The sequence below is a fragment of the Rousettus aegyptiacus genome, unplaced genomic scaffold (assembly GCF_014176215.1).
Source record: "Rousettus aegyptiacus isolate mRouAeg1 unplaced genomic scaffold, mRouAeg1.p scaffold_m13_p_7, whole genome shotgun sequence".
NCBI classification, from domain to species: domain Eukaryota; kingdom Metazoa; phylum Chordata; class Mammalia; order Chiroptera; family Pteropodidae; genus Rousettus; species Rousettus aegyptiacus.
In genome coordinates, this window is record NW_023416310.1 from 92,210,747 (window position 1) to 92,235,683 (window position 24,937).

The window sequence follows — 24,937 nt, forward strand, 5'->3', positions numbered from 1 at the left end:
ATATTAGTATTGGTTACATATATTTGTAGAAAGTAGAAGTCATAATAAGCCAGAAATTTTCACCCTACTAAAGATCCAATTCACATTTGAAACAGAAATCCCAATGGAATAAAATAAGCCCCATTTGTCAGCAACTGACTCCCCAACTCTGTCTTAGCTGCCCCACCCCCATCTCTAACCTTCGTTTGTTTGCCTCTACTCTCCAGTCAGCTCTGATTTTGGCATCTGGTCAAGATGTGAACAAGAGAGATGGAAGTTCTCTGAGTATCTGACCCCTTCCTGGCTGTTCAGCCATGCAAGCCGTGAAACCACTCTTTAAAAAAAAAAAAAAAAAAATGTTGCCTTTCTTTTTCTCTCACCCTTCTGAGGAACTGCCTCTTTCTCCTCCCCACCACTGCAGAAGGAAAACAATCAAAAGCATTAGTATTCTCATGAAAAGGGGCAGTCACACGGGGTGTGACTGCAGGCCAGTTGTAACTGCTCTAGGATGCTGCCAGGGGCTGAGAAGGGACAAACTCCAATTGCTCCAGCTCAGACTAGTCCTGGCGTGGTCAGATGGAGGAGACAGAGCCGTGATTCATAGCAGAACGCGGTACTTGCAGACCGGCCATTCTCCCAGGCCTCGTTCAGGTCTCCTCTGTGACAAGATGATACCTGGTATGCACACCTCCCACTAGAAAGGCATGGATTGCTCTGCATATTTCTCTTCTTCTTGGCCTTTTAAGAGCAGTGGGGAACTCTTAACCCGATCTGAAGAGTCTCCTTGTGTCACTTTCAGGAGTCGGGGCGCTCACCCAGGACACACTATGGTGCTTCAGCCAAGTGAAAGGCACTATCGAGATTGGAGCCACAGAAGGTAGGAGACAACTCCCTCACCCCTTTTCTTGCCTCCTTGGGGGTTTGTGCTGGTTCCAGATTTGAAAACTTTCATCTTCGTGTCCATGAATGTAAGTCCCCACACATCCCATGATAGCATTCAGTGCTAGCAATGGCTTGACTCATTTCTTTCTACCCCTTTTTACTGTTGAAGTCGATTTTATTTCCACTAAAATAAACTTTTGGTACAATCGGTTTTCAGAGAGAGGCTAAACTAGGCAAGTCTTATTTCAGGATGGTCTCCAGCTCTACAGAATTTTGAGTCCAAACATTTCAAGACGTCAGACAGAGGTTAAGTTCCTCCTCCTACTCTGTGTTGAGCATCACTTACTACTGCACATGAAGCACACAGGGGAATGCAGAAGTCAAGCCTAGTCATATAACTTTTGGTACTTTGGGTCCCAATATCAGCATATAATTGCCTTTCTAGCTCTCAAGAGATTTTCTTGTTCCAGGGCCCTTTTCCTGGAATAATGCATTCGTTTTTCCTCCTCCTGAAGAACTTGTTTTTAATTCTCTTCATTTTCTTCCCTTACGAACCTGAGCTTGGAGACCTCCATAACTCTCCCAAAGAATGTCTGCATTTCAAAAGAGCTGAATGATAGGCAATTGGAAGGAACTAGAATAGCACTTCTGGGTGTTTTAAATTATGGTTTAGCTGTTCTAGCAGAATGCAGTAAAGGTCGTCTCCAGAAGCTTTCACTGCTTCGGTGGTAGGTGTAGGTACCAGATGTGGTACAGCACAGGTCTAAAACTAATTTTAATGAATGAGGAAGTGAACAGTTGACAGAGTTGAACTTTAGTATGAAAATCAGAGGCATAAATGCATGTAAACTTTGGGGTCATTCCACAGCATCTTAGTTCTGAGTAAAATAATTCGAATGAAAGTTATTTTGAGTAATTCGTAGGAGACGTTTTATCTGTAATCTTGATGTAATTCATTTTTAGACGCTGAGTATAATGGTGGATACCCCAAAACAAAATGATTTATGCCTAAAGAGTGGGAGAAAGCACACCAAAATAAGTTAATGATTAAATCTATAAAATTATATTTTTGGATGGCATCTTCCATTTTTCAGATATACTATCAAATGGAGCTTTAAAAATGGTCCTTATAAAGCCCCTACAAAGGAGAAATAACAGGCTTTATTAGGCCCATTTTATGCTCTTCTAATCAAAAATATTTGCGAGTGTCTTCTATATGGCAGCACTGTCCTAGGCATTAGAGATGGAAAAGAGGAAAAAAAATGGCTTATCTCTAACCTCATGAATCTTGAGAAAAACTGAAGCTCAAGTTAATCAGTTGTTTTCAATCTTGGCCACAATTAAAAATGACTCATACTTTTTAAGCAATAGAATTTTCAGGTCTCCCAAGGGCTACTGAGTTAGAGGTTCGAAGACCAGGGAGCTATCCAGATGATTCTGATGCAGTGGACTGGCTTTGGGGGACACCAGATTAGAGATTTGTTGCAGGTTATCGGTTATTGTCTTTGTGTTTGGCTCCTACCAATTACAAAGGTTCTGAGTTTCTACTCAAACAAGAGGTCTTATCAACTGAGAAATTACCATGTGGCGAGCACTCTACTAAGTGCTTAAGACATGTTAAAAGGTAATGTAGGAACAGCATTTACCACAGTGCTTGACACTTCATAAGTATTTGTAAGCTATTATAAATATCATTATAATTAGACCCTCATGCTAATTTAATTCTCACAAAAATCTGATGAGAAATAGATATATTTATTCCCGCTTTACCTATGAGGACATTGAAGCTAAACACCAAGGAGAAGACTAAGTTCTTTGCCAGAGTCTTCATAGCTAATGAATGGTGAGCTAGGTTTCAATGCTTGTCTATAGGATTCCAAAGCCCCACCTCTTTAAACAGTGTTTTGAAGATAGAATCTCACTTACCTGTTTGGAACGAGGCCCAGGAATCTGCATTTTTCTCACATTCTATTAGATGATCATTATGAATATAAGTGAACTCAGGATAGTTTTAAATGTTTACTGAACATAATTTAATAAGTAGCCTGCTTAAACTAACTGTTAATCGATTCATAGAGTCAGAGTCAGAATAATAATCAAGCCTGACTTTGGAAAAATCATATCAAAGTGATGAATAAAGGTAGAAATGCTTTCTGAGAAGATAATCAGGTTAGACACCAACATACTGCCAGTGGCATCTAGGTTCCTTAGCAAACATATTTTTGATGTCATATAATCTGCACTCATACTGTCTCAAGGGTAGTGGAATATTTGAGTCAATTATTGAATGACTTTCACTTGATAAAAATCAAGGTCCTTAAAAAAAAATCAGGTTCTACCCAAGTTTGTTTTCTATGCTGATCACATTCAATTGAAATTATTTAATTTTCCCTTTCATTTTTTTTCTACAAGTGACTTTTTCATTTCATATCTACCACTTTTCAGCTGGTGACCTTGGCCAAGTCATTTAATGTCTCTGTGCCTAAATGTCCTTGTCTGCAAAATGGTGGTGATAATATAGGTATCTATTAGGATGGCTATAAGAGCTAGGTAAATTAAAAATACACACACACATAGTATCTAGGTCAGGGGTCCCCAATCCATGGGCCAAGAACTGGAACCAGTACGTGTGAGGAGCCGGGCCTCCCAGCAGGAGGTGAATGGCAGGCAAGTTGCAATGCTTCACCTGTATTTGCAGCCGCTCCCCAGCATTAGCATCACCGCCTCAGCTCCACCTCAGATCATCAGGCATTAGATGCTCATAGGAGCACTCGTTTGTCCCTGGTGCCAAAAAGGTTGGGGACCGCTGAGATTGTTATAAGACACTCAAATGGCATTATTTGCTATTATTATAAAGGCAGAGCTGAGACTAGATGAAGTGACAAAAATAAAGATAAATATATTTTAAAGCGATATTTTCTGAAAATCAAAATTAATGCAAAGAATCCATGATGAACAAAATATCAAAATGTTCAATAAACACAGGATCAGTATTGCTGATTTATTTTTCCTTTCGCTTCAGGTTCCGACGCAGCTTAGCATGGTACCGACTGCTAATTTTTCTTAAATAAATGTCTTGTGTATCATCTGGTAGGCTAGAATTTTTCACTTTCCAAATTATTCAATAGGATATTAAATAAATGATACTATGAATTCAGCGATAAACATTTAATGAGTGCTTATTAGATCCAAGGCACTTCCCCATAAAGTGAAAGAATTATAAAGATAAATAAAATATAATCCAAGCTCTCAAGGAATGTACTATTTAATAAGAGACAGGAATTGTGACATAAGAATGAGACATTACATCAATAAATATATTACAGGGCAAGACAAGGTGAAGACAAAGTTCTTGACTAGAGACTAAAGAGTTTTGAATACAGAAGAGGTAGAAATCTCATATATTTGGGCGACAACAACGGACTTAATGGGAAGAAGGCATTTAAGATAGAACCTACATGATTTTTAAAAATATAACATTTATTCTTTTTTTCTGATTACTAAAACAATGTTCTCAGAGTAAAAAATTTAAATATAACTAAACAAAAAAATTAGAAATAAATTCATTCATAACTCCACCACTCACAGATCGACAGTGATAAAAGTTCGTAGTATCTTTTTATCAATTAAGTCAACAAATGTACTATGTAATGGACAGTGAAAGGGACTGGTTAGTTTATAATGAACAAAATCATGATTTTTGTTTGTTCGTTTTACTGAAATAGAGTCATCCTAGAAATACTATTTTGTAAATAGATGTTTTTTGCCTAACAATATATAATGATCATATTTCATATTTTGAACGGCAGGTACCCTAATTTATTTACTCAATTTTTCAAGATATATAACATCGTAAATAGCTACTTTCTATTTATCCAGACAAAACTATGTGGTACAGTGATTAAGAGCATATGTTTTACAATAAAAAGCCTAGGTCAAAATTTGGTCTCACTTACTGGCATAGATAAGTTACTTCAAATGTTTCATGATCATATTTCTTGATATGTAAAATCTGAACAACAAATTCTACCTTGAAAGATTGCCGTAAGAATATAATTAGACAGACATTTAAACAACACAGCACATAGAAAATGTTCTGTAGTTATGGTTAGTCACTATGATTATATCAATGGGATATACTCTCAAAAACAGAATTCCTTGGTTAAGTTTCATACAAGCATGTATTTTAAGATTTTTTAATATTTAAAATATCAATGGTCTTTTAGAGAAATTAATGACTTACATATCCACTGTCACTATATAATAATGCCCATTTCCAGACTCTTCCATTTAAAGCATTTAAAAATTATATTTATAGCATTATTTAATTGATACTCCTTTTCTTTGATATGCAAGTAAAAAAATTTTAATGAGAAACTTGGCCAATAAAAAGTAGAAAAATAGAAGGTCATTTATGCTTTGATGAACTCTAAGGAAGACATAAACAGTGTGGCATGAAGGAGTTCTTAGAGGGGTCACTTCATATGGGCACCAGTGAAGGCTTCTCTAAGGAGGTAGCACCTGAGCCAATGCCTGAAGGATGGGAATGAGAGCGTTGAAATAATCATGCGTTGGTCATTGTAGATAGTAATAAAATAAGCACTGTGCATGCAAGCCCAGCACCAAGAGCAAGAGTGATATTTTCAAAGCTTTGAGAGCCCAGTATGGCTGGAGCTGGGTGAGAGGGAGCTGTGTGCTCTGAAGGGAGGCAGAGAGGTAGGAAAGGTCTAGATCTGGCAGGACATTTTAGGTCACTTTACAGGATCCAGGTTTTATTTTGAGAATCATGGAACTCCATGCCATTGAAAGAATTTAAAGATGAAATGTATACCATTAAAATAACTTACTGGAATTCTGATGAGGGGTAACGTGGCTTTATTCGAGTGGAAAAGGTGAAGATGATGAGAAAGGCAGAGACTCCAGACATATTTTGGAGATAATAGACTGGATTTTAGCAGAGAGGTAAAGGAACTAAGACAACTTCCAGCTTTTGGCCTTGAACAATTGGGTGCTTTTTGGGCTATATTTAGAGATATAGAGCAGGCAAGACATTATTTCCTCTGCCCTCCTAGATTTGATAGCTGTGTCCATGAGATAAACTAAAAACAGACAGATTAACAGAACAAAAGATGTATAAAAATTTATTATTTTTAATATTACATACATGGAGGCTTCACACGGGGTGGGCGGGGGGCAATGTGAATACTCGAAAAGGCAGTGAGAGTCGAGAGCTTTCATACCTTCTTAACAGGGGAAGGGGATCAGGGTTGTAGAGTTCTCAGAGGAGAGTAAATGATTTTTAAGGGAAGACGAATGGACCTTTAGAAAAATAGATGGGAGTTATGATTGTTTATGACAAAGTTTGTCTGGGTGTGGTGTCTACCTCTAGTCTCCTCTTCTGTGAGAAAAATCAGTCTTCCCTGGTTGATAAAACTCCTGGAGAGAATTTTTGATGACTGGATTCCTTCTGGAGGATCTGTCTTTAGGCGGACAAGAGGAACGCAGAGAAAGCCTCTCACTACATGCGCCGTTTTACAAGGGCCTTCAGCTCTAAATAATCAATATACCACAGCAGCATATTTTGGGGTCGTCTGTCTCCAACTCCTTCTGGGAGAAAAATCATAAGCTTTATTCTGAGCATATTAATGGTGAAACTATTATAAGACACTCAAGTGTAGATGCCAAGGAGGAAGTTGTGTATGAGCGTGGCTCTTCAGAGAGAGAATACAAGATGGAGATAGAAATTCGGGGGGCACCAGCACATAGGTAGCATTTGGAACCAGTAACCTGGATGGGATGGCATAAATCATCGCAAACCACACTGACTTGCAGTCAACAAACCACTTGTCAATGGCCCAAAGCTTTCATCATTTTGCTGTGGTTTAGTTCTCAGGAGACACACATGGAAAGGTTTGCCATGCGCAATTTTTGTGTTTGACTTGCGTGGCCTGCATGTTTCACTTAATACATGATTTCATCTCACGAAGTGTTATACAGTGTCATCATAGGAGCGCTTCACATGCTGGAAATTGCCCCCTCTGGACATCAGACCATGTCTTCGGATTTGGTGTATGATTCTGTGTGCAAGAAGGAGTCAGACTTACCCGATGGGATTGCTGTTTTTTTTTTTTTTCTTCAACTATAACATATGGTCTTTTTTTTTCCCCCTGATATTACAATTATAGGATACTCTGTTCATTCCTCATTGTGCAGTCCTTTAATATCTGTCAATAGAGTTTATCTCATCCTATTTGTGGGAAATAACAGTGACATTTACTCTGTTTTCATCCATGAGCATGGCCTTCTTTTCTTCCACTCCCGCTGAAAAGATGACTCATGTAGAGGGAAGCACAAGGCATCCTATTGATTCAGTTTTCTAATGAGAGAAAAATATCAATTTGTTTGCCAATGCGAGGTGCATTCCATATACCCTGAACTAAAAGCTGATGATTTGCGAGTGACTTCCTAGCAAAGAAAAGACTTCTACCTAAAACATTTGTAAGTTTGATATTTGTACTGAGGTTTGAGAAACTTGAGGACAATAGAAATGATTTTTCAGTTTTCCTTCAGTGATTATGACTTTTTCCTTTCACCAAAACAGAAAAATACGGTTGGGTTTCTCAAAGAAGTACAAAGACAGTGACCTTCTCGTTTTACAGAAAGAAGTTACACCTGACAAACTTTCTTAGGTGTTTATGTAACATAAATGGCACAGAGCGATTGTGACTTTACCCACAGATCTTAGCCACGAGGGTATAAAATAGAGCCTAGCTTGCCTCCCTCTTCTGGGATACAGGATGCAATGGTGACTACGATAAGAATTCCAGTTTTAGGAAAAAGAACTCTTGTCTTTGAACAGAAGCTTTCTGGATCAATGACCTAAAGCCACCAACACAGGCACTAATTTGAAGTCGAGTTATCCCTAGCTTTTAAACTGGATTCAGCCCATCAGTTAGTTGTCTTAGGTTGCCAGGTGGTTTTCAAACCTTATTGTGCATATAAATCACCTGAAGAGGATGCTAAAATGCATGTTCCTAGGTCCTACCCCTAGAGAGTCTGACTCAGAAGGTCTAGGATGGAATCAATGAGCTTGCTAATTTCACAAACATCTCAAATAATTCTAACACAGTTTTGATCCAAGAGACACACTAAGAAATTCTATTCTTTCCTCATATCAGAAGGCTATTATGAGAGCAGAACAGATAGAACATCTGAGCATATTTTGAGTGCTTTTATAGGAAACCAGAATGCCAATAAGCACAAGTTACTGTGCAGCCCAGTTCTCTGCCCCAGGAGCTGAAGGGAGTGAGTGAAAAGCTTTTCTCTCTTTGTATGTCAAAAGGAAGCTCGAAATCTCCTCTTTGCATCCAGTAGTTTTCAAAGGGATTTTCTAAGCAACTTTACTTTGTACAGGGCTCCAATCTGTTAGAAGCAAAATTGGTCTGATTACGAACAAGTTGCCACAAGATGAAAGCGTTTTTCTCAGCTACGATGGAGGATGTCTTGATGTGAGGGAGCTGCGGGCTTGTTGTCCTCTGAAGATGGCCTGGCAAGAAGTGGACTCGCAAGAAACTTGCAGGGGTTTGTGGGGGAAGGGAAACAGGTTCTGTGTACAACACCGAACTCAAACATCCTGTTCGCTTTGTAAGCATTAGGTAATGAAACATTTCCAGCCAAGAAAGAGAAAAAGCTCCATGGCTGTCTATCATTTTAAATATGTTTAATCAGCAAATATTTATGGAGCAACTACTATGTGCCAGGCCCCAGGCTGGAAGCACTTACATGTTCCTGAGGGTTATCGACAAGTGGTTGTCAGTTACAATCCTATGGAAGAGCTAGAAAAAAAGTCACTCACTCAACACAATGCACAGCGGCATACGGGAATGAGCAGAGAAGGCCTGCTAGAGTAACTGGAGGCCAATCTGAGACCTAAGGAAAGAGCAGGAGTTAGGCTTTTTAGGCGACAGACCCAAGTTTTATTTAGGATTAAACAGTCCTTTTGGCCAAATCACTCATCTTCCCTGGACTATCTTAAGATGATAATGAGAGGCATTGTGAATAAGATCTTTGAAAGAACTACGCAGTACCTGGCCATGGTAGAGGAATAATAATAATAATAATGATAATAATTCTATTTAATCAGACTTCATTGGACCAGATTCTATAACAATGATTTTCAGCGTATCATTCCATTTCATCTTTGCCACAATGGTAAGATATGAGGCAATTTAACCTCATTTTACAGTGAAGGAATTTGAGGCTCAGAAAGTTTAGCAGCTTACCGCAGTCACATGTCTGTCTGACCTCAGAGTTTGTGTTTTTAACCACGATGGTAGAGCACTCCTCAAAAGTAATCTGGCACAGAGTAAGGGCTCAGTGAATATTTATTGAATGAATGTAGTCTTCAGTAAGTAATAAATGACAACAAATTAAAAAAATACATTGTTATCATCAATACAACAATAATAAATGTTTTCAGGAGAACAAAATAGCTCATTCAAAAAAAATCTGTTACAAATGTACATAGCACTTGTCTGCTTTGAACATGTACGGGTTATTTTATATCCTATAACCCTCATGATAACCAGAGTAGATTTTATAACCAAATATTACAGATACAAAAGAGATAGTTTAGATATTACAGATACTAGATCGAGTATTCCTTGTAGAGATGAGATTAAAGCAGAGAGCAATAAATTTTAAATTGCCCAAGGTCTCATTGAGACCAGAAAGCAAACTTTGAATCCTATACCAGTGATTTTTCTACTGCTGATCTTCTACTACATGACATGGATTGATGGCTTTGGGGTGGAGAGTGCTCTGTTCTAGAGGCACTGACTATGAATTTAAAACATGGTTGACCGTCTTGAAAATGCACTGGTCACAGGACAGCTCAAGGGAAATCCATCACTCAAGATGCTTTCAGCTTCAACAGAAAAATTCATCTCAAAATATGTGGAACAGTGAAAGAATTATTGTCCCTTCCTTGGTACCACAAATATCTGCTGAGTATCTGCTGCGTGCTAGGCATTCTAGGTATTGGAGATTCAGTGGCAGGGGAGATAGGCAATAGACAAAATAAATTAGTAGAATATAAAATATAAGGTTGTAACTGCAACAAAGGAAAATAAAGCAATGGGGATGCAGGAATGTGGGTATTCTCTTAAATAGGATGGTCAAGACTTCATGCAAAAAATGACATCTGAACAATGATATGAAAAAGGCAAGAGGCCAAGTCACGTAGGTTATCTGGGAAAGAGTCCAGGTAGAGGTAACAACTAGTGCGAATGCCCTGAGGCAGAAGCTTATGTGGGATGTTCAAGTACTAGAAGTAAGGCCAGTGTGGCTTTAGTTAAGTGAGAAAAGGGCGAAATTGTGAGCCATCATCTCTTTGTCTGCAGGATGCAAGCAGGAGCCTTATAGACCATTGTAAAGAGCTGGACTTCTGCCTGAACAAGGCAGAGAGCCACTGGTTATAAAACACTTTCTAGCAGTAGGTCAAGGTCAGAAGCAAGGAGCCTGGTTAAGCAGTTATTGCACTAACCCAGTTTTTCTCATAATATGTCTGAGACAGGGAGTCCCCTGCAAGCTGATTAATTTCCTGGGTGAAGAGGAGCATGGAGGACTCAGATTCTCTCCATTTTCCTGCCTTGCTGTCCTTGGAATCTCAGTGTTGTCCCAAGACAACTACAGCCATTCTGTGTATCACATTCAGACACAACAAAACCCAGTCAAAAAACACTGGGATTAAAAACAAAAACAAAAACAAAAACCCTTTTTCCCTCAGATATCACCAGCCAGTTTCTTTAGATGTCCTCTTGGTCTCAGCCTGGGTCATATGCCCACTTCTAAACCAACACTAGAGAAAATGGGATTAGCTGAACTGGCTTACACAAACTAGGCTTGCATTTGAGTTTGGCAAAGGATCGCCATCCCTGCGTAGAAGATTCCACAATAAAAATCTGGGCTTTCAAGCAAGGAATAGGGTACAACTTTAGGTGGTCCAACAACAGTGTCCGCTACAGGAAGAAGAGGCAGCTGTGACTTAACCAATTCAGTTGCTACCACCGGGCAAAAGGAAGAGGTTCACTGGTTTGCTCTGTGTAGAACATTTGGCTCAGGCAAACCCATTGCCAAGCTTCCCTTCGCCTCCTTGAAGCTGGAGTCTGGGGTGTGTGAGAAGATTACTTGCCTTTTGTTTCCTTTTTATGTTGCTAATTAAGCAGGCTCAGCATCACCCCACTTATTGCCTGTGTTTTTTGTTAATGGAATTTGAAAGCCGAGATTAAATAATTAAGCATATGGACACTGCGGGGTGGTTCCTGGTTTTGTGCTCAAGGTTTCAAGAAAGTGTTGTGCCTTTTCCTTCAGCATGTTTATTTTTAATTTATTAGGTAGAGCATTTTTAAAAAAGAAAAAGGAGAGTGTAGCTAACTTTATAATAGAGTGGCTAGGAGTAAGAATATTAAATTTCATCCATTCATTTATTCAGTAAATATGCATTGGGAACTAGGTGTTGGGAATGTAGCAGCACTTGAAATAGACAAGGTCTCTGGCGTTATAGAATTCACCTTCTGGTGGGTGAGACAGACAATTAAAAAAACAAGCTCACAAAGACACAAGGAAATTTCAGATGACAACGTGGGCCATAAAGGATATAACGAGGTAATGTGGAAAGGGGAAAGGGAGTGCTACATTAGACAGTTGTCCTGTGAAGGCTTTTCTAAAGAGGTGACATTTGAGTCTAGACCCAAATAATGACTAGAAGGCAGGTTCAAAAGATTCGTCGGAATAGTGTTTAGACACAGGGAACAGTAGGTGCAAAGGCCCTGAGGCAGAAGCAATATCAACATGACCAGAAGAAAGGCCAGGATGCCCAGAGTGATGAGTAAGAGAAGGGCGATGGTGCAGAAAAAGCAGAGGCAGAGTCAGGGGAGGCTTGTAAGCCAGAGTTAGTAATGTGTGTTTTATTCTGGATACAATGGGAAGCCATTAGATGAGTTTAAGCACAAGGATACTGAAGTTAAGAGCTAACGGTAAAATAGAGGACTGGCAATTTGAGCCGCAAACAAAGGCCTAGAGCATTTCACCTCCAAGGAGAGTTTCAATAACTTTCCTTAGAGCTGTATTGTGAAAATTAAACCTCAGCTTTAAACCCAGATTTTCCTGTTGTTTGTTTTGTTTATGCTTCCGACTTAGAGGTTTTCCTACCTCACTTCTTATCGTAAAAGATTGCCTGTGGTCTGGCACTCTGCAGAGGACTAGAACTTGTAAAATTTTAGTTTTAGTCAGTGCCAGAAATCAATTTTCAAGGCATTGTTGAAATCACAAATTCAGGAACCCGTGGAAGTGACAATGTCCTTTTAGCTTGTGGTTTGGGGAATGTGGGATATATTTTTTTTAAATTTCATGCTTTACTATGCGTGATATTTCCATAATTTTGTCAGCTATTTTTAAAGAATCATTACTACCTATTGTTTCAGGAGTGTTTCTTCTGATTACAATTTAAAGCAACCTTTTCCCAAATTATGGCACAAGCCATTTCTCAGTGTGAGCTGCTGCTTCTACATCACTGATCAAAGGCACCAGGGAATTTTAGTGTTTCAGATCTATACAAATGATATTTAACCAGTAATGATTTCCAAATATCGATATTAAGTGCCTATTTTCCAAGGAAAACTGGTGGTAATTTTCTACAATTTACCATTCACACATGCTTCAGAATTTATATTCTTGCTCTTTATTATTGCATGATTAAAGTGCAGCTTGTCATCAAATGTTCCCAAGAAAATGTGTTTTAGTTCGCTGAAAATAAGTTGTTTTTAAAAAATTTTGTTATTTATTAGCAACCTAAACCAGTTTATGAAACTAAAACTGAAAAAGTAATTTATAAACTTTATCCAAACCACCCCCGCCCCGGTATTTTTAAATATTTGTATATCTTTTCACATAAAGTGATACTCTATATCCCTTTTAGTAACTTGAGGGCACCAGGAAGCACTAACATACTAGACTTAAGATCATGAAGTCTGAACAGAGAGAGTCTGGGTTTGAAGCTCAGCGACACCACTTGTGGCATCACTTTGAATGGGTTACATACCTTCTTTTGATGTACCTTAATTTCCTCCCCTATTAAATGGGGGAGGGGACTAGTTCCTCCTTCACAGACTAGTGAGCAAATAACAAATAATCTACATAAAGCACAGAACGTGACACAGAGTCAATGCTAAGTAAGTGTTAGTTGTTATGCTGATGAAAACACAGATTACAAGAAAATAAAAATAACCTGTCATCCTACCACCCAGATAATTACTTGTTTTTAATGTTTACTCTATGATAAGTTTGAGAAATTTGTTTCAAAATGAATTTAAGATGTTTATCAGACCCATGCGTTTACTAAAAGGATTGTTCATATTGGTGCAAAGACAAGCCTCATCTTTCGAAAGAACAAAAAGCATCTATAGAGGATTCTAGACTCAGGTTCTACAAACAGAATGCCAAAGCAAGTGAAGAAAATTATAGCTAGCTAATTGCCTCGGCATCAACAAATATGAACAATGCACGAACACTCATGACTCCTAATAAAAGTATTATTTGTCCACATGCAATAATAAGAAAATAGGTAACTGTATGATTTGAACATTTAAATTCATAGCTTATCAGAGTTTGAAGGAAACTAGAAGATCATTTCCAACCTCCCCACTTTATAGATGAAGAAACTGGGGTACAGAAAGGAAAAGGGACACAAGCGAAGCTACCCATTCACCAGTCCACATCACCACTTGACATCTCCACCTCCTCAGGTCCCTCTGTGACATTATGGGCTTAAATTAGCTCTCCGATATCCTTCCCGGTTAAAAAGTATCATGACTCTGTTGTCCCTGGCCTCTGGTCACCAAATGCCTGTTAGATAAAATTTTCAGACTCCATTGTATTAGCTGGTTATTTTCTTTCAATTAGACACTGAAATACTTTTGTCTTACCTACAAATAGGTGCATAAAGATGGAAGAAAGGAAGGCAGGAGCCCCTCCAGGGTGTTCTATGTGGTCTTTTGTCCGACGCACAGTTTAATCACACTTGACTCCTGATGACACCTGGCTCCCTTGGTGTCCTCTGAAGCAGTCCATGTAAACCACTGACAAGTCCACAACTTCTCATGGGCATGGGTGGCTTGACAGTGAAAAAGATCCAGAAGTCTAATGAAGGCATTAGGAAAGAGGCCATGTCTATTCTGTTTGCCTGATACGGTACCTGGAATTTCTTAAAATTTTGATAAATTTAACATTGAAAAAAAAACTGTAGCCAGCACTCAGCAAATACAGCTTTCCAGGTGTTAGGCTATTATTCTTTCAGGAACTTTCTAAGATTTTACTTCTTAGAAGGGGCAGCAGGACACAGTGGTGAGGAACACGGGTTCTAGAAATGCACACCCAGGCTTGCACCCCAGCTGTGCAACCCTGAGTATAGCATTTATCTATCTGTGCCTCAATTTTCTCATCTGCAGCATAGGGACAATAAAAGAAGCTACTTTGAAAGTGCTTGTGAGGATGAAATTAGCTTGTATATGAAGTATTTACAACACAGCATGGAATATAGCTGACATTCGGTAAATGTTTGCTCTCTCAGTATTAGGGCTAATTTAATCTTTATCCCGACTCTGAGGGAGATAGTTTAATACCCAGATTTTGGCTGAAGAAACTGAGATTCAAAGAGCTTAAGTGATTCAGTGATTCCTGAATCACTCCAAAGATAGTGTTAGTAACCGGAAGACCTATGGTTTAATAGATAAACACTCAAGTGAGTTAATGTTTCTATGTGATGGTTCAGAGAGCAGGCTTTGGAGTCAGGAAGCTGACTTTGAATCTTGGCTCTGTCATTACCAGTTGTATGCTCTTGGGCAGGTTATTCTGAGCCTTGATGTACTAAGAATAATAGATCCTATATCACAAGGGTAGTGTAAGACTTGAATGAGATGGTGCTCATTAGTAGTTCGTTCAGGGACCTGAGCTCACCAAGGGCCCCATAAACATTCTGTGATTTTTTTTTTTTTTTTTTTTTGTTACTAGTAGCAGTAGCCTTAGTCAACTCCAGGTACGTCCTACTCGAGAGTCGCCCTCATTGATTCTGAGTTGTATGATTCTTTTTCCTAAATATCCCAAGGCCCTTGCCCTCTCTCCAGCCCCACCACTGTCCTGGTTCGGACACCATCTTCTCTCTTCTGGATATCGAAGCAGCCTCCAGCCTCCATCCACGTCTCGACTACCTCCAGTCTGCTCTGCACACTATGCCTGCAGTCCTACCTGTCACTCGCCTCCCTGAAACCTCCGAGGGGCTTCCTCGTTCTTAGGCTCCTCCCAGCCTCACGCTGTTTCCCTTCATGCGCTCTGTGCTGCACGTTCCCTCGCGACACAGTCCCTCGCCTCCAGCACTACCCACGTGTTCTCTCCTTTGCCGGACATACTGTTCTCGCTCTCTTACCCTGGAAAATCCCTAATTATCATTCAGATCTAAGCTCGAGTTTCACTTTCCTAGTGAGGCTTTCCCTAACCTTGAACTCTAAGCTTGGTATCCCTTCTAGGAAGTCCGGGAGATTATCCACCATAGCATTTGCCAAATGCACTACAATATCCTTCCTTACTCCTTGTATATTTCCTCTACTGCACCATACCTATTGTGTCTGCTATAACAATTTGCTTACCACAACAAATCCTATAAGAATCCCTAGTGCCCGGCATGTTGCCTGGAACATAGTGGTACCTAACAAATATTTATTGAATAAACGCATGCGTAAATGGATGAGCACCAGTTTTCCAATCAGCGAAGACCGATAAGATAGGAGACTCAAAGAAAATGCATTCTCGTGGAAAGAGTCATGTTTCTTTCTCCCTAGTTCAATTCCTGGTCAATAAATTTGGTGGATGAGATCCCTTCAAATGTAAAGTATTTTTTGCATAATAGAGCTGCCATTTTTCAATATGCCAATGTCGGTGGTTGCCTAAAGAACCAGGTTAGAGCAAATGGCAACAACATTATATTTTTACATTTTCAAAACCCTTTTACAAATACTGTTTCATAGGATTTATACACTAGGTCTGTAGGAGAGTGAGGCGAGAAAGCTGAGGCATGAAGAGTTACAACTTAGTGCTCCTGACTTCTGCTCAATGTACTTTTTGCCCACATTTTACTGCCTCATGTACAATGACTGTGGCCCTTACCCCAGCCCTGGTCCCTGAGGCCTTATTACTATAAAGCAGTGATTCTCCATGTGTGTAGGAACAGGGGGAGTGGATTTTGCCTCCCAGAGGGTATTCAGCTAATGTCCGGAGACATTTTTCATTATCAGGCCTGGGATGGGGAAGGCTTGCTACTGGGCATCTAGTGAGAAGAGGCCAGGGATGACGCTAAACCTCCCACAATGGACAGGATACACCCCATCCCCACCCTTCACCTCCCCCCACAGACAGCCCAGCCTGACTCCCAACAACAACTAAGAGTGATGCAGCCCCAAGTGTCAGTTGTGCTGAGGCTGAGAAACCCTGCCGTAAAGCAAAGCTCATGGACCGAAGCAACAAGAGGAATAAGTGTGTCAGTCTCCCCAGATGCAGAGACTAGCGGGTGCAGAGACGGTTTAGAGATCTGAAGTCTGCACTTAAAAAGCAGTGCTCCGCAGCCCAAACGGAGCTCTTCTGCAGGCCTCCTGTGCGGCGTGGCGCACTCCCAAGGGAGCTGCTGCACCGAATGAGCAAGCCTTGCTCCAGATTTCAAGAACAACAGGCAGAATATTTTCTCCACTGCCACTTCCTGAGAGATTTACTATGAGAGCCTCTCAGAATCAAGGGACCATTTGGATTAAAAGTGTTTCCCAGAGAAGGCATTAAATCTGATCACTCAAATGTCTTTTCTTAGGTCTCTAAAGGGTGGCCTACGGGTCAGAAACTAAGATCTTGCCACCTGGATTCACGGGCTGTGTTGCTTTAAAATCCTCTAATGTTCTCCTTTATTCAAAAGGAAATAGTGCTGCCTAATCTTGGGGGATAAGGCTAAAATAGACATCATAGAGAAATCCTAAAAAAAACCATGGTTATTATCTCAGCATATTGATTCCTTTTCTTATCGTTCATAGTTTAATTAAAACCCAGAGATGTGCAGGAGGGAAGCAGATGAAGCCATCCTTTTTGGGGACTTATAAACACTTTCTGGATTTACTTCGAAATGCTTTCTTCTTACAAAGGCCCTGAGGCATTGTACAGACTGAATAATTGGGCCGTTCTTTGTCTAACTTGGACAAGAGAGGTCGAAGTCCACTCTTTCCAAATGAGAGCTAATTAGTGTGTTCCCCAAACATAGATGTTGGAATCTGCTTTATTTTAGAGTAATTTATTTTTTATTTTTTTTAAATATACTTTTTTATTTTTTAATATCGGTTGGCATACGATATTACATTAGTTTCAGATATACAACATAGTGATTAGACATTTACATAACTACGGAAGTGAATTATAGTGAATAGAAGAAAGTGAATTTGAGTTATAAATAACTACATAGTAAAAATCGAAGGAAATGTAATGTTATTATTTTCATGTTCATAAAGTAGCATTAAGAAACCTCTTCCCAGGTATCATATAGACATGCTCATAAACAGAAGTACTATTTTCCAAATAATTCTTGAGGTTCCTTACCTTTAAACTATTCCTTCCTACCAGAATATTTTTCCCACTCACATCTCCGCAGATTCCAATTCTCCCTGTCTTTCAAAGTCTGTCTCAAATGCCACCGCTTCCAGGAAGTCTTCTTGGCGTCTGACCCAATGTCTTAATTAGATGTGAGAGTTTCCTACTCTGTACTTAATCTGTTACTCTTTTATGGTCCTTCTATAATTTGTAATATGGTCATATTTTTCATTTCTTTATTTCTTCCCTGCTCACTTTTACATTCTGTTCCTTATAAGTTTTACAAGAAGATAAAATGAGATATTTTAGGTATTATGGTTAGCCGAGTGACTAGACCACGTGAGAACTCAGATCTGGTGGTTGCTGTTATTACTATTGTTATCATCATGTATTGAAATCAAGTCCTATTTCTATGGCTTACAATTAAAACAACAACAACAACAACAAAACAGAAACAAAAACATTGCCTACTTGCTCTGACATCTTTATAGATTAGAAGTTATGTGTCTACTTTTTGTGGGTACTCTGAGAGTTAGTATATAAAATTTGGTGGAAAATTTGATTGGCTTTATGATGCTTTTCATGCTACAGTCTTTTCAATAAGAGCCAACATCTTCTGTTGTATCTATATAGGTTTTGTTTTTTTCCTTTGCTACACAGTAGCATCTGTTCTATATTGACCGTGTCCTCCATCTTCAAAGTCCTCTTTAGTCTTACCTGTAGCTGCCCACCTCGCTCACTTGCTTTAGTCACACAACAAGAGAGCTGGCTGAGCTGCCAATCAAAAACGTGAGTCAAATCTCTGCTGACCTCTCAGTTAGGTCTGAAGGATTCAACAGTGAGCAAGACAACGCAGTCTGTGTCGCCACTGAACTTAGAGTAAATCGGTGAAAAATTAAGCAAATTATTACCATAAAATAATTAAATAGCTAATTAAATTAGAAGAGAAAATTGCTCTGAAGGTAAATTGCAGGCTGCGGGGGAGGGGGGAGATGAGTGGACCAAAACCATATCTTAGCCAGCAACTTACCTTTCGGGCCTCAATTGAAATGTCACCTCCTCAGAGAAGCCTTTCCTGACTATTAAAGCAATGCAGTCACTCTCTACCACATCCCCATTTTATTTTCTTTATTCTACTCTATTTAAAAAATAGAGGTGTACTTGACATATAACATTATATTAGTGTCAGGTGTATAGCATAATGATTCGATGTTTGTATGTATTGTGAAATGATCACTGAAATAAGTCCAGTTGATATCCATCATCATATATAGTTTTTTTTTTCTTGTGATGAGAACTTTGAAGACCTACTCTCTTAGCAACTTTCAAATATGCAATACAGTATTATATAAGCCATGCTGTACATTACATGGCTTATTTAATTTATAGCTGGAAATTTGTACCTTTTGACCCCCTTTACTCATTTCACACACCCACTAACCCCCACTTCTGGCAACCACCAATCAGTTCTCTGTATCTGTGAGCTTGAGTTTTTGTGTTTTATTTTGTTTTTGATTCCACATATAAGTTATATTTTACAATATTTATCTTTCTCTAATTTCACTTGGCATAATGCCTTCAAATCCCATCCATGTAGTTGCAAATGGCAGGATTTCATTCTTTTTTATGGCTAAATAATATTCCATTGTTTGAAGTGGAATTACTGGATTACTATTTTCTTTCCATTATCTGAAATAGCCTTGTTGATGTGATGTTTACTTGTTGACTTCTTGTAGAATATGAAGTCAATGAGCTAAACCTCAGTATATTATTTACTGCTGTATCTCCAACATCAAGAAGCCTCCCTAGCACTTAATAGCTGCTGAAGACATTACATTGTATGAAAGGATAAATGAAGTCACCAAAAACACATTCCTCTTTCTCCAAATCAGATGTGAATTTCACACGCTGGCTGGAGAGTGTGGGAAGCATGATGGAAATTACGTCAGAATTCTCCATGTTCAGTTCAACTCAATTCAATCCCACACATATTTATCGAATTCCTATTATGCACCAGGCAGTGAACCTCACATTCAGGATTCAGCAGAGAAAAATCAAAGTTCTACCCTCCTGCCAATTAGAGTCTGGCAAGGGAATTATATGCTTATCAGCAATTATCAAAGTAATTGAATAGCAGCTACTTTATGCCACACAGAATTCTAAGCATTTTAATGAATTATTTAATCCTCACCATAGCCCTATATGTTGGGAATGGTAATTATACCCAAAGTAAAGGGCAGGTATTATATCTATCTTGTTTACTATTGATTTCTTAGCACCATGTACAGTGCCTGGCATAAGTTGATGATGAATGAGTGTTCAGTAATGAATGAGTGTTTACAAAGGGGAGGATGCTATGTGAGAGTCTACAGCAGGGGGATTTGGTCTAGTCCTGAGGCATTAAGAAACTTCTCCCTGAAGGGTGACATTTTATTAAAGAATGAAGAGAAATTTGCTTTGCTTTAATGAGAAAGAAGACCTGGGCAGTCTCTCAACTGATCTTAAATAGGCTAACATTTCCTCCCCCCTGGGATTTAGTTTACTTCTTAGCAAAATGAAAAACTGTAGTGATACTTCCCCAAGGTGGTTACAAGAACTGCTAGCAGAGAACTGTCAGGGTAACCTTTCCATACGAGTTGGGCTTTTGGTGAGAGCAGACAACACGAGCGGCAGCAGTGGGAACAGGCTGTTGGGAGGCCTCACGTTCATCGTCCACAGGGCAAGGGATCCAGCGGGGACTCTCAAGGTCAAAAGTGATTGCTTCTGATCTCTCAGGAGGTCAGTCTAAAGAAAAGCTTGGAACAGCCTGGTCCATAGTACAGCACTCAAGAGTCTCCCAATTAATTGCTTGCTTATTTATTTATCTAGCCACTTGACGTCAGAACCTGGCATGTTGTAGTCATCTGGGGCATTTCTTGTCCTCGGCTCTGCTCTGCCAGACTTCAAGGCCCTTCTCACATGGCACCTAAAACAGGTTGCCATGATCTTGTCCTAGGCTTCTGCTTTCCCTCTCAGAGACCTCTTTCTGCCTTTGCACCTCTCTTCAGACACTTCTACCATTGCCTGAGAGCCTCCCCTCTCCTTATGAACACTCCTTCCTCTCCTGGTGGCCTTGCTCTTATCTGTGATAACATTAAGTATATCAGAGTCTAATTCCACTTATGGAGTTAATGACCGCTAACTGTTCATTTGCTATGCCTCCCAGTAAGATAATTGCCTTTTAACGGGAGCTTTTTGTAAGTAATGCCTAATGCAAAAGCACGGCTCTCTAATGTTGACCTTTCAAGGCTCTATAATCCCATAGAGTCTTGTCAGAACCCCTTTCTGGTGTTGTGGTGTTGTAGCCTCTATGATGCTGTATTATAACAGTTTATCAGTCTTTTTTTTTTTTTCTTTTCTGGAATATGCATTCTTTTAGAACTGACACAGTATCTTATATCTTATATCCTGTGTCCTCAGCCTAATGCCTAATGTAACATCAGGGTGGCAACAAATTGTTGGACAAAAGCAATGAAACAAATGATTTAGGAGAAGGGTATTTGAAAACTTCAATTTAGGAGAAGGATATTTGGAAACTCCTGCGACCCTGACAGCTTCAAACCAAAGCATGAAATTAAATACCTTGCTCCAGATGTTCTCAAACTTTAAGAATCACTTAGATTGTTAAATATGCAGATTCCTTGTCTATCCCCAGAGAGTCTGAACCAATAGGTTTGAGGGCTGTGAAACCCACATTCTTTACAAGCTCACCAGGTGATTCTGGTGCAAAAACACTGGATCTCTCTAGGGGCTGTTTGTCTTTGAATAAATTATTATTTCCTTTCAGCCCTTTTCCTCGTCTGTAAAATAGGATCATTCAGAGAATTTAAAAAAAAATATGCAAATTCATACTGAAACAGTTAAAATGGCGCAGTGTAAGCCACCTGCATCCGGATCACCTGTCTGAGGAACTTTCTTTTACGTTTGTTCTTTCCGTCCCATGCCCATTCTGCAAACAGGCAGATAGGGTAAATAGGCTTGGCACCAAATCAGTCATTTGAAACTGGAATTGAAGAAGACGTTTTTGTTGAGGTCAAGAAGTCCTGGCTGGTCTGGAGCAGTCCATTTGGAACTTGGGTGCTAGCTCCATTGTTTGTTTCTAATGGAGAGTTTAGGGGGCAGTTTTTTTCTTCTTAGGGTTTGGGGATTTTTTTTTTTTTCCGCTAAGTTCTTTGAGGGCAATTGTGGGTAGAATTATAAGTGAAGATGTTTTTTCGCTCAGAAAGTATTTACTAAGTGCCTACCATTGACTCAGAGGTATTTATTAAATGCCTACTGTTTATCTAAGGCTGAAATATGCAAAGTTGAAGTATGTCTGTTCATGAATTCCATAACATTTTTGCTTGAATGGTGTATTCCAGCTTTATAATAAGTTCAAATTTACTTTATTTTTACTAAAAAGGACCTCCACAAAAAAAAGTATAAAACATCTTCAGAAACTGTCTCTTTTATATGTTCATTGATTCATTCATTCACTTACTCAACTAATATTGATTGAGTACCTAATTTGTGCCAGGCACTAGGCGAGCCATGAGGGGTACAAAGATGAATTCAACATTAATATCTCCCTCAAGTAGTTTATAATTACATTATACAAGATAAGTAAATACAATAAGATACTGTGATTAAGGATTGATATCACTGCTACAGACAATAGCGATTAAACTTACAAAGGGATTAAATTGTGCTAGGCACTGGAGGGTGTGGGGAACGAGATGCAAATTACATGCTAAACTCTTCATATGAACCATCCTACTTTGCCCTCACAATATTGTGTAAAATTCTATTATTATTCTTAGTAGCTATGTAATAAGGCTTAGCGATGTTAGGTAAGTTGTCCAGAATCACACAGTAAGTCAATATCAAAGGCAAGTTTAACCCCTGGCTGTCTAACTTGCAGCACCACCCTCTTAAGCACACCTGTTCTTCCCCTGCTCGAAGTTGGCACAGGGCGACAGAAGCTCAGAGAAGACCAACAGCAGCAGGAGCAACTTCGGTGGTGGCAGTTAATCAGGTGTCCGCAGTGTGCCCGGCACTTCATGTGCTTATTGTCTCACTTCAGTTTCCTGAAGTTCCCTTGTCGTTCCCATTTTATATGCAAAAACTAAGGCTCACAGGTGTTACAGTTTTGTTTACGTCTACCTAACTGGTAAATGAATGCATTGGGGGTCAAAATTGGGTCATATCGACCACCAATCCCACATTCCTTCCACTCAGACTTGCTGCTGATCAGAGGCAAGATGTTCAGTATTTCTCACAGGAAGATGCCTTTGGATCTGCTCTTCTGCCGTGAGTTTGAGATTTCACAACTAAACGAGACCATTGTTTATACAGCGCCTTGCTTGGGATGGCCCACCCTTCCCAGGTGGGTTATAAGATGGGCTAAATATCCTTCCTCTCCCTGCCAGGAGTTGTCATCATGTCACAAGAGTCCAAAAGTCACAGAGAGAGCATACTGGTGGAAGAGTCCAGTCACATTATCATGGCCTGGATTGACACTATCATTACTTTATGGCTCTGAGTCTTTGCTCTCTTGAGCAGAAGAACACATTTTTTCAATGTTGAGTTAAGTATTTTCGTAAAGAAGAGAGCCCATAAACGTTTCAAAATTACCAGATTTCAAGGCACACTTCTGTATTAAAACTTATTTTTAAATATCCCATTCAGGGGAATGTTGATTTTCTTTTACAGACCATTTAAATCATTTTCTTGAGGCTTCAAATGCAGGACAAAAGACATTTTCCTCTTTCTCTTCATCATATACAATAGTGTCTTAGACAGAACTTAAAATCCCTAACGGATGCCTTGTGCTTGCCTTCAAGTGGTAAGGTTTCCAAGTCATTACTATTTCATGGGTTACAGCTAAACCAGTTCCCCGATCCCAAACTTATGTTTGATGATTGGTCATGTCCTTTGATGTTCTCATCCTCCCTCTCCCCCTCCTCCTCTCCCCCACCCCGCCCCCTGTGCACCCCCACACTCTCTCCCTCCCTCTTTCTCTCTCTCTCCCTCTCCCCTCTTTCTCTCACTCTTTCATGTGACATCTACTGAGAGTTTGGGTCAACTTGTATAATCCTTGGATCAGCTTACTTTTTCCGTGTTTTCATATGCCATCAGGGTATGCGGGTCGGCGAAGGGTCAGTTCTCTTGGGTTAATTCTCTCTTCTTGCGTCATGGCTTTAAATATGTACAGCAAATAACTCAGAACCAAGTTGTCGCCTCGATGTGAGGGCCAGCAGGAAGGGGAAAAAAAAAGCTGTCGTGGAACACAGAATCTGTCTGTGTTAGCCCTCTGTCACTGACTACTCAAGCCAGCTTTTGGCTTCACCTAAATGATAAATGGTCCTATTGTTTGGGTTTCGTATTAGGAAAAAAAATAGAACCAAATCTAGATTAAGCAAGGACAGAGACCCATTTCATTGCACTGTACTTCAATATTCCTGAGACCCATGGCATCGCGGGTGGCTCCTTTTAACAGCCCTCTCGCTCCAGGGCGGAACACTACGCTGTCTTTGTTTCATCTGATCTTTCAGCTAAATAAGAGATGGTCACTTATCCTCACTACTCCCATATCCTGCTGGATTTCTATTGCTAAAACAGAAACTGACCACACGGGAAAAGGTAGAGGTTTCAGGCAGGGCAGTTCAGCGTGTGTTTACAGGCAGGACTGACTTACTCAGCAAATCCTGCTCGGAGGAGCTGCAGCCAATGAAGAGCCTATATCCCGGCTTGCTTGGGGGCTTCTGAGTTTGAGCTGCATGCAGAAATGTAAGGCAGTGCTTCCTGGCGCTGATGGCAAAATGGGACCCAGCTCCAGTTATTCCTCGTGTTTCCCAGCTTTGCAGATCTGGGAGAGAACCTACATACACATATTGGTGATGTAGCCAGCTTTAAAGGCCGAGAGAATCCTTATGGATTCAGGAGACTGGTTTGTTATTTAGATTTTTATTTTTTATTTTTTATTTTTTGGAAGATGAAATGCTTCTCTCGTTACCTGCCTTACATCTTCAGACCTCCGAATACCATCCTCTCTTCCAGCTGCCACACGGAAGGTACAGACCAGAGAGGGAGAGTGTCTGGGTGGGTGGGAAAAAGTGGGCTGGTATATGACTTCCCACAGGCTCTGCTGATACTGTTTTCTGTAGCTACTAGATGACTGTCGTTCCTGGCAAAAGCTTGGATCTGAAGCAGACTTAGATCTGCTTCTAAAATCCGTCTGTCTTCTATAAGGAAAGGGAAGTGTTTTCTGAAGAGCAGGATAATGTTGCAAAGGTGATCTCAAAGCTGATGCAGCTGATCAGAAAAAAAGAATTTCAGAAACATTTTGCCAATTTCCCTTGTTCTACTTAACATGCAAACAAGTAAT

General features: G+C 39.7%; 1 protein-coding gene across 5 annotated transcripts in view; it reads left to right on the top strand.

The window, feature by feature from the left end:
- The first annotated feature begins 403 nt into the window (after nucleotides 1–403).
- Nucleotides 404–24,937, top strand: part of PPP2R2B (protein phosphatase 2 regulatory subunit Bbeta) — a 383,796-nt gene continuing 359,262 nt past the window's right edge. The window contains exons 1-2 of one of the 5 annotated variants that reach the window (XM_016126548.2): nucleotides 404–657; nucleotides 779–856. In XM_016126548.2, the coding sequence (XP_015982034.2) occupies nucleotides 432–657; nucleotides 779–856 (304 nt within the window). In that variant the 5' untranslated portion in view covers nucleotides 404–431. Of the gene's footprint in view, nucleotides 658–778; nucleotides 857–23,985; nucleotides 24,624–24,937 lie in introns of those variants that run through there. The other 4 variants (XM_016126546.2, XM_016126545.2, XM_016126550.2 and 1 more) reach the window with 4 other exon arrangements.